At 24.7% G+C, this 14,000-nt stretch overlaps 1 protein-coding gene across 1 annotated transcript; it reads left to right on the top strand.

Annotated features, from left to right (window-relative positions):
• The first annotated feature begins 406 nt into the window (after positions 1–406).
• On the top strand, positions 407–11,907 carry LOC107644513 (lupeol synthase). Its single transcript, XM_088487778.1, has 19 exons — positions 407–688; positions 947–1,168; positions 3,920–4,102; positions 4,284–4,373; positions 4,485–4,682; positions 5,411–5,495; positions 5,876–6,042; positions 6,118–6,306; positions 6,706–6,819; positions 7,266–7,385; positions 7,513–7,635; positions 8,326–8,424; positions 8,526–8,582; positions 9,298–9,344; positions 9,437–9,580; positions 10,343–10,520; positions 10,670–10,750; positions 11,545–11,628; positions 11,734–11,907. Exons 2-19 carry the CDS (start codon positions 974–976, stop codon positions 11,842–11,844), a joined length of 2,265 nt encoding a protein of 754 aa, XP_088343904.1. The 5' UTR covers positions 407–688; positions 947–973; the 3' UTR covers positions 11,845–11,907.
• The last annotated feature ends 2,093 nt before the right edge of the window (positions 11,908–14,000 follow it).

The raw sequence follows: 14,000 nt of genomic DNA, 5'->3' as shown, positions 1-14,000 counted from the left end.
TATTATTACAAACACACAAACATATCTTATCCAAGATTATAAATTCAGAAATATAACATAGCAAATCATAGTCCATAAAATAAAATCTTGAACAATAGGGTTAGAATTTTTTAATGAGTGAAATTACTAAAAAAATCCCTATAATAAAAATAAAGTAAGAATTATTAAGTAAGTTCAAAAATTCGGAGAATTATCAGGGATGAGGCGGGAATTCCCACTCGAATCCCCGCGCTTGTCGGGGGAATTTCGCTCTCCATCTCCATTCCCACGAAAAAAATTTTCCACTATTAGGACCCATTCGGGGCGGTTCCCGCGAAGATCCCCGACTTCTGAAAATTTTTGACACCCCTACTAATTATCAATAATGGTATGATAAGAAAATTTTATTGTGTGAATTTCATCCATCGCTAAAGGTGTACTTAGTTACAAAATTAATATAAGAAACTTCTCCCTCCATGCTTGGGAATAAAAGGACTGTTTTACCAAAACACTCCACACACCTCACCACACTCCAATCCCTTTTCAGCCAAGCGGTGTGTGCATGTATCCAAAATCTTCATTTTTATATATTTCTTTCCTAAAGTTCTAAGCTTATCTCCATCTATAGCTAGCTAGCTATAGCACAATTTCTCATCTATCCAATTTTAATCTTCTTTGGGCTACTAATAATACTTTCATTCAAATTCAAGTAAACATCTATCATTCTCTCTTTTATGATATTAGAACATTTTTAAGTATTTTAAATTACTGATATTTCGGTAGTTTTAATTATTAATTTCAATTTTTAACTTTGTATACATTTTACAACCGAAATTAATGACTAAAATAACTAAAAAAACACTAGTATTTTTAGAATATTTTAACGCTTCTTATTATACTTTTATATGTGTGTATATACATGAATAATAATGTTTTCTCACTATGATGAACCCATCTTTGTACTTAGGAAAATAAATATAATATATAGTTGAGGATGTGGAAGTTGAAGATAGCAGAAGGAGGAAAGAACTTGGTTTCAGGAAACAATTTCATAGGAAGACAACATTGGGAGTTTGATCCAAATGCAGGAACACCACAAGAACATGCTGAGGTTGAAAGGCTGCGCCAAGAGTTTACTAAAAATAGATTTTCCATCAAACAAAGCTCTGACCTCTTAATGAGGATGCAGGTACATACATTACTTTAGGAAGAATTTTTAGTGTACCTGACAATGTTCTAGTTATTTTAACCGTTAATTTTAATTATAAAAAATATATATAATATATATTAATTAAAATCAACTTGGCACTGAAACACCGATGTTTCAGGTACACTTGAAAATTTTTCCATACTTTAGTCTTAGTATGTCTTTGCATAATTGTATTAATTAACTTTTTCTTTCTTAATTTGAATTGAGAATTTAGTTTTCGTGCATTACAAGTATAACATTTAGTTAGTAGGATAATATTCTGTGTTCTAAGTATAAAAGTCTTTCATAATTGTATTAATTAACTTTTTCTTTCTTAATTTGAATTGAGAATTTAGTTTTCGTGTATTACAAGTATAAAATTTAGTTAGTAGGATAATATTCTGTGTTCTAAGTATAAAAGTCTTTTTAAGTTGATATGTCCTGTTATTATATAGATAAAAATGTTTTATTTTTTAAGATATTAAGTATGGAAAGTTAACTTTTATTTTTTCTATTTGATTGAATATTAATATATAGAGTTTAATATATATAGTACATACAAACTAAACTTTAAAATAATTTATAGTTATATATTTAAAAAATTCATATTAAAAAATTAGGATTAAGTAAGATTTTCATCTCTAAGGTATAGGCCAAAAAAAAATTTTTCGTCTCTAATTTTTTTTTTTTTTTGCATACAAAATCGTTCTTAAGGTTTAAAATCAAATTTTAAAATCATCATTTTGACCTAAATATTAAAATTTTGGACCAAATTACCTATAACAAAAAATTATAAAATAGATACAAAAAAAAAAAAGAAAGAGAGTGTTTTTGCTCTTCCCAAGGGGGAAAGGGAAGAAGAAGAATAAGATGTCTACGATTCACCTTTATCTCCGGTTTCGCCGCTATCTCCGTACGATTTTGATTCCTAAGTTAAGGACAATTTTAAAACCAAATTAAAATTTAGAGACGATTTTGTATGTAAAAAAAAGTTTGGGACGAAAAAAATTTTCAGCCTATACTTTAAAAACCAAAATTATAATTAACCTAAAAAATTATTTACAAAAGATAATCCTTCCGAATATATCACTTATGCCTTTTCCACATACTATCTTATTTACTTTCTTTTTTGTTATTGTTAGTTATAGAATTAAATAATAAGTTTTGAGTTTAAATTTTGGTTTATAATAAAAGAAAAGTATGATGCATATTCAAGATAAACACCAAAAATTTAATGTTATACTCATATTTCTTATTATAACTTTTTAAAACTGTTTATTTATATAAAATAATAATATAAAAGGAATATAAAACTTTTAGAATATATATTTAAATTGGTCCTTAATAAATTTTAAATTAGATATTTTGATTCCCAATAAATTCTTATTACCTTAAAAGTTTTTAAGTATTACTTTTGTCAAACAGTTTTGTTTCTCTATTATTTATAATAAAATATTTAATATATCTATTTGATAAATAAGTTTCTAACCCCTAAATTTTATTATAAGGCAATTAATTAAATCTCTAATAAATATCATCATAATATAAATTAATTCTCTTTATAGAGAGACCAATCCATCTTAAAAACTTTAAAAGTAATATAACTTTATTATGAACTAAAATATCCGATTAAAAAATTTTCAGAGACTAATTTAAGTGTTTACTCAAATTTTTAAATTGATAAAAATACTAAATTTAAAAGTATCATCTCTAATATATAAATATGGATATTTATAAAAAGAAAAACACTTAATTTTTTTCCTCCCAAACCAACCTTCATAAAACAAGCATTTGCACTTTCTTTTTCTTTTTCTTTTTCAAACAATATTTTTTCAAGTTCTTTTTTCCCCTAGCTAATTTTTTCTACACTTTAATGTTAATAATATTGAAATTAAAATCTTTATACATAATCAATAAAAAGCGGCTTGATGGATGCTAGTTATTAATGAAGCCATTTTTAGAAAGCAATTAAATACCTATCAATGTCCCAACATAATATCTATTGATAAATCCTCCAATGTTAGTAATTAGTATATGATAGATGGGAATGTAATAATAAATTAATAATGATGTACGTGGTGATTGGTGAATGGTAATTGAATATCAGAAGTTCAGAACCAATGTTAGTTGATGCTCTATAAGGAAGGGGTCAATAAATTGGAAAGCAAAGTTGGTTGTTTTGTTGTTGGAAAAGTATAAGTAATCAAGTGTGTATTCAGTGAAGAATTAAACAACTCAATTAATTATAATTATTAATAATTAATTTTAAAATTTTTAAATTTAAAATTTAAATAATTAGAAATTAATTAGGTAAACCTAATTAAAAATTATAAAAACTTTTTTTTCACATCTGTAATATAAAAAATTCGAAAAATACATTAAAAAATATTTATTTAGTATAAAAAAAAAACATTATAATACTTAACAAAAGAAACATCTATATATATCAACTTACTTTTATTAAGACGGATTTTGAGATCTAATTTATTAGAGAATTAGCAGAAATTGACTTAACCCTAATTGGTTCCCTAGCAAAACTCTTTGTTGTTTATTATTCTCGTTTGTCAACATTTTTATTCGATAATACTAAGAAAACAAAAAAAATTCACCAAAACTTACTTTATTTAATATTTATTAATTATTATAATAATTAATAAATATTAAATAAAATAAATTCTGTCTATTTTTAGTTAATATTTTTTTGTTACTAAACCGTTTTTATTCCAATTATTTTCAAAATTGATGTGGCAGCTAAGAAAGGAGGAGTGTAGAGCAATGGGAGAAGCAGTGAAAGTGAAAGAGAAGGAAAATGTAACAGAAGAAGCATTGATTACAACAATGAAAAGGGCTCTCACTTTCTTTTCATCCATTCAAGCCCATGATGGCCACTGGCCTGCTGAGTCCGCTGGCCCTTTATTTTTCCTACAACCTTTGGTATTAATATTCTATAAATATGATTACATTAAAAAATCATAGTAAATGTAATCCACCATTGTTTTTAACTATAAAAAATGTAATATTAAAATTAATTTAAATTTTATTAAATATATACATTACTCTCTTTTTTGGGTTTGATTTAATTTACCTATTGATATCATCATCACCTGATGAACAGGTAATGGCACTCTATATTACAGGATCCCTTGATTATGTTTTAGGACCAGAGCATAAAAAAGAAATCATTCGGTATTTATATAATCATCAGGTGAGTATATCTATTATTACTAATTAAACTGCCATGAATAAGTCATCATTTGTGTAATTAAATATGCTTGAACTTGACAATAATTATGGTTAACATTTTGTCATTAAACAGAACAAAGACGGTGGTTGGGGGTTCCATATAGAAGGTCACAGCACAATGTTTGGATCATCATTGAGTTACATTGCTTTGAGAATACTTGGAGAAGGACCCGAAGATGGTGAAGATATGGCAATGGCTAGAGCCAGAAAATGGATCCTTGACCATGGTAGTTTGCTGGCTATTCCTTCGTGGGGAAAGTTTTGGGTCACGGTAAACACATTATTATTATTATTATTATTATTATTATTATTATTATTATTATTATTATTATTATTATAACCTATATGTTGCATGGATAAGAATATATGGTGTTAGATGATAGATTCTAGTATGACTATGTTATGGTGGCTATAATAAGTGTGTAAGTGTTGTTAAAATTAAAGGCGCACTTTTTATTTATATTTTAGTAACACTTTTTTTAATCAGTATTTTTTATTAACAATAAAAAATATTAATTTAATTTTAATAATATTTTTTAAAATATTATAGTCGTCGTAATCATCGTATCATATTAAAATGATTCGCGTGTTAAATATATAAGTAATATGATAATTCATATTATTCTACCAATTTAAGTTTTTGAGATAAATAATTTCATCATAAAATTGATATTAAAATTTTTATGATAAAAAATTTAAAATTCAATTTTATTTAGTTTAAAACAACCTATTATTTGAAAGAATATATTAAATATATAATTATTTATATGATTCTTTTCTATAATTTAATTTTTTTGGAATAAATAATACGAAATGCAAAAATTGAAAGAAAAAGTATGAGTACGACAATATACATAAAAATTTATATATATAAATTAAAAAGAAGTTGTAATTTTCACCAAATAAAAGATGATTAATGTAAAACATAGATAATAGATAACACATAGAGAGGATACTCTGATCTACGTAGTTATTAACATATAGTACTTGGTGAAGCAGGTGCTTGGGGTTTATGAATGGTCGGGGTGCAATCCACTAGCACCAGAGTTTTGGCTTCTACCCAAATTTGTTCCTTTTCATCCAGGTTTTTGTCAATTCATTCATCCTTTCAAATTCTTTAAGCTCTATTTTGGCAATTATTTATAAACATAAATATAAACTTATTACAAGACAAATTTATTTAAATTTTTTTTTAATAAAATTAGAAAAATGTCTTGATTTTGGGACAAATTAATTATTTTACTTTATTAAAAATGTCTTGATTGTTTTTTAATAGAATTAACAAAAATTTGACCATTGATTATTTTTATCTAAAAGATTTATTTTTCGTAAATACAACGTTAGTTTTATTTTTTTTTTTCATGGTCCATTTTATTCGCATCTAAATCTTTCATAATAGCTATTTATTCCTCTTTATAATAAATATTTGGTTTTTGTGTTTTTTTCTTTGCACTTATATGGCAGGAAATATGTTGTGCTATTGTCGGTTGGTTTATATGCCGATGTCATATTTATTCGGAAAGAGATTTGTGGGAACTATTACCGGCTTAATCAAATCTCTGAGAGTTGAAATGTACAATGAACCTTACGAACAAATCAATTGGAATAAAGCTCGAAAAAATGTTGCAAAGGTTTGGATAAATTATTTAGTGACACATTTAACTAGATTAAAAAATACACATTAATTGCATGCAATTCAATTTCAGGAGGATCTATACTATCCACATCCTTGGATCCAAGATTTTTTATGGGATTTTCTCCATCATGTGGGAGAGCCTTTGCTAAATTGTTGGCCTTTTTCTAAGCTTAGAGAAAAGGCATTAGAAATTGCAATTAATCATGTACGATATGAAGATGAAAACAGTAAATACCTTTGCATTGGAAGTGTAGAAAAGGTATACACATGTTTAAATTAACAATCCCGCTACGTTACCAATAGCATTTTTGCCAAATTCTGCTAACTCTTATTTATAATTGTGTTTAATGGAAGTGTCTTTGTGGCTGTGTTTAATAAAAATATCTTTTTTATGGTTATATTTAATAGAAGTGTCTTTATAAATCTATTTTCTGGATGTGTCTTTTTATATATGTGTTTAAAATATAATAATTAATTATTGTTGGTAATAAGTTGGCAGATAATATGTTGGTACCCTATACTTTTTTTTAAATTAAATTATAAATACTAATATTAATATCTTGAATTGATATATATCACCATTGTTAGATTGTTAATGTATTTACCTATAGCTTAGCTTGACATTTTATTTAAAAACCACAATTGATGAAAATTGAAGGTTTTGTGTTTGATTGCGCGTTGGGTTGAAGATCCTAATTCAGAGGCCTATTATCTTCATTTAGCTCGAATTCCAGATTATTTTTGGCTTGCCGAAGATGGCTTGAAAATTCAGGTTAGTGAAATTGAATGAATTAGTTTAAATGTTTAATTATTATAAGAAATGTAGATTATATTTAATTTTAATGCATATTATCGGTTAAGTATTGCTATATATAGTTTATTGACTATGTTACGTATACAATAAAATCAGTCATCAAAGTCAGCCATTAGTATAAAAGACATGTTAAAATATAAATATGCATTGAAAATAAATTAAATCACACATGTATTTATACATAAATACACTAGTGACTAATTTTAATATACAAATAGCATTTTTGATAGTTTATAGACCACATTTGTGGTAGTATATATATATTTGATAAAAAGAAAACATTTTGCATTGTTTCAATATTTTATCTGTTGAATTAATTAAACAACAAAGTATACTAGTTCAAATATGAAATTTATTATCCTTATAAGTATTATTAATTGTCACCTTAATTAATTTTGATATAGAGTTTTGGTAGTCAAATGTGGGATGCAGCATTTGCTATACAAGCAATACTTGCTTGTAATCTAAGTGAAGAGTATGGACCTACACTTAAAAAAGCTCACGATTTTGTCAAGGCTTCACAGGTACCAATTAATAACTATTAATTAATTAATTAATTAATTATTAGTGTTTCTTCATTATACATATCTATACTATATGATTTTTGAAACAATAATTACTATTAAAAGAGACATTGATTTGAAATTGAAGGTTAGTGAAAACCCTTGTGGTGACTTCATGGGAATGTATAGACACATCTCAAAAGGTTCATGGACATTCTCAATGCATGACCAAGGTTGGCAAGTCTCTGATTGTACAGCTGAAGGATTACAGGTTCATACAAATTCTTCCAGTAAATTAATTAATAAATTTATCAAGTTATTTCTAATTTAGTGAAGAGTAATTTAAGAACACAATAATTTAAAATTATCTTATTTAACATATAATATTTATAATTTTATGTCTATAACATCTAAAATTACATATTTATTATATCTAATATTATGTATTTATTTTAAAAGTAATTAATAAATATAAAATAAGACAGTTTTTTTTAGCTTATTTGAATCGTTCGTTATTGTCTCCCAAATATTTTTGTTTAGTGAAATAGTTGGCTTTCTTTAGATTAAAGACAAAATTCAATAAACATTTCACAAGATGTATATGTTAAATTAATTTAATACAATAATAAGATCATGCATGTAATGTTAAAAAGTTAATTCACTATAAAAGTATAATAATTAAATAAATACTAACTAATAATTTGATTAAAAAAAAATCAAATTTTCAAAGAATTATATGGCTTTGATTAAGGTTTCATCCAACTCAAGTAAAACCCATTCCAGATTAATATAAACTCTTAACCTTAAACTTTGCCCTAAAATATTTTTGGATTTGCCAAAATGTTGCATCATAACAACCACAAATTGTTATTAGTTGGAGGATTATAATAATTAACTTTTCAATTATTACATATTACATCTCCTGAACTTTGACATTATTTACTACTAAAATTATCTATAGGCTTCACTCCTATTATCAGAGATGTCAACTGATCTAGTTGGAGAAAAAATGGAACCAGAGAGATTTTATGATGCTGTTAATGTCATTCTTTCTCTACAGGTATGGTTTCCAATTAAATTCTATCTACCAAATTATTTCTATTTGTAAATTTGAGCATTTAAGTACTAGATGCATGCTTGATATCTTCTTGTATTATTCAGAGTACTAATGGCGGTTTTCCCGCTTGGGAACCTTCTAAAGCCTACCGTTGGTTAGAGGTAATAAGAACTTAGAATATAAGAATTTATAATATGTGACATCGAGTTTTCGTTTACTTTTTTATTTTATATTTTTGAATCTATTGTTGGATTCTATTTAAGAGTAGAATTATATGTTAATTTAGTATTCAATATATAGAATACATATAGATAACATATTTTATGTTAAAGATAAGATTAATATAAAAATATAAAAATATTATGTGTAGATTAAAATTAACTACTAATATATTTGTGTATAATAAATATATGTGTTAATATTTATATTTTAACATGTATTTTATATTAATGGTTGATTTTAATTAATATACACCTAGTATAGTTATAAAAATATTTGCATATAAAATATGTAGGACGAACATGTTTTTGGTTTATTATACAATTATTACATTAAATATCACAAACAAAATTAAGTAATTGCAACTATTACAAACCAATACAAAAAAATATCCTATATTTTTAAATAGTGACGGTTTGATAGTTTGAAACCACCGTAATAAAATAACAAATTTTAGAATAAGATATGGTACTTATAAACTATCGCAAAAACAAATGACTCGATCTTTGCTATAGCAACAGTTATATTAACATTCTTAAAAATTATCATAAATTTATTTGTCGGCAGTCTATCAAACACTTTAGATCTATTTTGCTGCAGTTTAAAACTGTCATAAATATATTATTTCAATTGAGTGAGAATTTATGTGTATTGCAGAAATTCAATCCAACAGAATTTTTTGAAGAAACTCTCATCGAGAGGGAGTAAGATAATTATTATACCCATAAACATTTTGTTATTTTTGGCATGTTATCTTATTGTTCCTACTTATTGGGGTTCATGTTGAGTAAAATAGGTACGTAGAATGCACAGGATCAGCAATGGAAGCCCTAGCTCTGTTTAGAAAGCTATATCCAAACCATAGAAGAAAAGAAGTTGATCATTCTATTGCCCAAGCAATCCGCTACATTAAAAACACACAAAATCCTGATGGCTCATGGTATTGTACATTTTTTTCTCATTTATTATTTTACACTTGAATATTATACATTTAGGATTTAAATTAATATCTATCTGAATTGTTGGTTATAATATAAGATAGATTAAATTACTCATAATTTGTATAATTAATTATAATTATAGTAATCCTCCCATTTCTAAAATAACCGTTATTTTTAAACTTTAATGGAATATATTAATAGTAATTAATAATAATTTGATACACTTAAATATAAATAATATATTGGATTATGGATATACACTACTAGAAAAATCATTTTTAGCGGTCATTTATTTTGTTTTTAGCGATAATAAAAATAGTTGCTAATATATTTACTGTTAGTAATTAAATATTAATCGTTTTATGTTTTGTTGCTAAAAAATTTCCGTAACAATTCTAGCGTTGCTGATAAAGACCTTTTTATTAGCATAAAAATATATAATTCTCATTATAATATATAATAATAACAATAAATATATAATTGATATAAAATATAAATTAAATAAAATATATACCGAAAATTTGTCACTAAATTATTTTTGTTGTAGTGATACCGAATTTCTAAAGTAATAAATTTTGAAATAAAGAGTATCTATCTTGTGATATATTAATGCTAAAGTTAGTTGTTTATTTAACTTGTCTTAACCTTTATTTGGTTCAATAGAAGAGGTCAAGATTCATTATATATTAATTATACCTAAGAAAAAAAATAAAAAGAGACAAAGTTCATAATTCACCACTATGGACAAAACACTTATACAGGTATGGTTGTTGGGGTATTTGCTATACCTATGGAACTTGGTTTGCTGTAAAGGGATTGAGAGCATGTGGAAAGAACTATCAAAACAGTGCTTCATTGCGCAAAGCATGTCAATTTTTGTTGTCAAAGCAGCTTCCCAATGGTGGTTGGAGTGAAAGTTATTTATCAAGCCAAAACAAGGTACCTTATTATAACTACATTGTATTATTCATTTTACTTGAATAATGCACCATATAATATAGGAAGGTAAACAAGAATTGTAATAATTACTACTTAGTACTTACTACTCGCATAAGGTTCACATGTGTTTTAATTTCCTTGTTAATTAGGTGTATACTAATGTAGAAGGCAATGAAGCAAATTTAGTTCAAACTTCATGGGCTTTGTTGTCTCTTATTGGTGCAGGCCAGGTTAGTAAACAAATCGAAATGTTTTGAAACCAGTGAAAATTGTACATAAAAAAATGAATATTATTATTTCTTAATTGATAATGTCACTATTCTATTATTCACGAAATACTCATAATGAAAAATTTTATTTTAAAATTGTGTTTCATTCACATTTCCTAGTTAATGTCACTTTTTATGGTATATTATTCTCAAATTATTCTTATAATAAAAAATTTTATTCTAAAAGTGTTTCATTTTAATCTTACTAATAACATTATGCTATGACACTTTCAAGTTTCAACTTTCAACACGTGACTCTATCATATATAAAAGGTGTTCCTTATTACGGTATATATATATATATATGTTAAGTTCAAGAGGCTTTATTGTTAATAACTACATGGAATATACAAGGAAGAATTAACGTATAGCACAACAATTAACAACAATGAAGTATATAATAATAATAATAATAATAATAATAATAATAATATCTAACATCTTAATAGAATAGAAGAAAGTACATAAATAGTCATATTTCTAGCATATTCTTTTAAATAAGAATTTTTTTTTAAATTTATCTAAATTTTTGTATAGACTTTTTCTTAATTTTTTTATGCCAAAATTTTTTTTAGAATTTAACAAGAATTAAATTCTAAATCTTTCGGTTATAAAAGTTGTTATTTAATACTATATTATGATTTTTTTTTAATTTAAATTGACTGAAAAAATCATAGAAATAATTATATTTTTAACAAAACAAAAATAAAGTTATTGTGCTAATTATATAATTAATGTTTTGGTGATCAAACAAGGCTAAGATTGATCCAACACCTATACATCGTGGAATAAAGACACTAATCAATTCACAAATGGAAGATGGAGACTTCCCACAGCAGGTAACATATATATAAGTTTTAACTTATTATTAATCATAATTCTCTCATCAAACTTATCTTTATGTATGTATAGTTATTAATGAACAAAACAATTAAACTATGCAGGGAATAACGGGAGTGTTTATGAGGAACTGTACCCTAAACTACTCATTATATAGAAACACATTTCCCATATGGGCTTTGGGAGAGTATCGCCGCCGAGTTTTATATGCCTGAAACTAAGAAAACTACTACAAGATTATGATGATATATATGTCACACATGACTCACGGATTTTAATTTTATTTTTAAAAAATACTGTATACATACTAAGAATCAATTACCAAATTAACTATTTATATATAAATATATATTATTTAATTTGATTTTAATATATATATTTTATACAAATTATTAATTTAGTAGCTATCTTTTATGTAATTGATTGTCTACAACATATGCAACGCATGTATACATATAACTTAGGAAGCGTTTCACCTATGCTACTGTACTTTCTTGGCATTTCGGTCTTCCACACTTTAAATCATTCGTATTTAGTTTAAAATATATATCAAAGTGATCCAGATTTAAGGACAGAATCCTGTTGTGAATATTAAGCTAAAGAAGTGCATGAAGAGCATGCAACTAGTTCATTCCTTAGATATTGATAAAACTGTGAAAGAATAAGAAAAGAAGAGAGGAAGAATATTATGCTTTGTATTTTTTGATTGATTGAATTGAAGTGAATTGTGAAGATAAAACTAAATATATATGGAAAATTTTTTGGTGGCTAAGAATATAGTGGCTAAGAATGACTAAATTTTGACTGACCTGTAAAAAAAGGACAAGTAGCAACAATAATAATTATGAATGATTCTATTAGGTAGGTGAGTGCTGTATGTACTGCAGGGTCCATCTGTAATTACATTTTAAAAAAAATTTTCATGTATATGGACTTTATATGTAATTGGACAAAAACAAACATGAAACAATTGTTTTTTTTTTTAAAATTAATCTAATATAAGGTGTTATCTAATTCTTCTTAACAAAATATTTTTTTAAATTATTAAAATTATTTTTTTAAAAAAAATTATTATTTAATTAGACAAAATGTATTTTAAAAATAAAAATTCCATTAAAGTGATGAGAGTAGTTTTAATGATTACGTACATAATTACTATTTTCTATTAATTAGAAAATATTAGCTAAGAATTTGTATTATATATTTTAAATTACGAAATAGATAAATATGAAATATGTGTAAACAGTTTTTTATTAAATATACCACATGTTGTTATGAAATTGTTTTACAATTATTCACGTTATTTTATTAAACGATGCTATTATTCTTATTAGAGAAATGCTAAAAGATCATTAAAATTTATTCTTTTAGCTATCATTTAATCATAGACTCAATTTTTTAGTCAATTTTTTTAATCTAGTAATCCAACAACATACTTTATCTCATATTTTTAAACATTGATGGCTAAATAATCACCAAAAGTAGAATTAAAATTTTAAACAAAATAAAAGAAATTAAACCTTTTTATTTTTTTGACAAAATAAAATTGTTGAAGTAGATGAAGCAATAAAATTTATTAGTTTAATAAATAATTTATTTTTTTTGGACTTTGTTCAAAGTGCACAAAAACAAACCTGACTCAAAGAATTGTTAAATTTTGACTGGTGATCTATGAATAATATGAGAGTATAAATTTACAAAGTGTCTAAATTTTATAAGAAAATATTATTATTTTGAATAAAAATAACTATTAAACAGTATTGTCGATATTACTATAGTTATTATTATTTTTGTTCTTGGTATTATTGATATTATTGTTGTTATTATTAAAAGAGAAATTTTTGGAGATTATTAATCTTTAGTTTTTTTGGCCATCTTTTGGTCAATATAAATACTAAATTATCTTTAATAGATAAATTTTATTAATTTATGTGTTTAAACTCAGAAAAATTTAAATGCAAATGGTAATGATTCATGGGTGCAAAACTTTGATAAATATAGGTGCAAACTATATGTTTATTGTGTATAAAATTTTTTTGAATATAAGTACAAATTATAGTTTGCACCTATATTTACCAAAATTTTGCACACATGAATCGTTTTCACTTGCATCCAAATTTTCCAGAGTTTAAACACATAAATTAATGAAATTTATCTATTAAAGATAATTTAATATTTATAGACTAAAAAATAGCCAAAAGAACTAAAGATTAATAATATCCAAAAATGTCTCTTTTAATAATAACAATAATAATATCAATAATACCAAGAACAAAAATAATAATGCCAATGAGTAATAGCTCAAATGGCATAGTCTCTCTATACTCAATTAAGAGGTTGCGGATTCGAGTCTCCTATATTTGGTAAAAAA

This window comes from Arachis ipaensis, chromosome B5 (genome assembly GCF_059453495.1).
Source record: "Arachis ipaensis isolate K30076 ecotype BB chromosome B5, ASM5945349v1, whole genome shotgun sequence".
Classification (NCBI taxonomy): Eukaryota; Viridiplantae; Streptophyta; class Magnoliopsida; order Fabales; family Fabaceae; genus Arachis; species Arachis ipaensis.
This window is presented reverse-complemented; position numbering and strand designations above follow the sequence as displayed.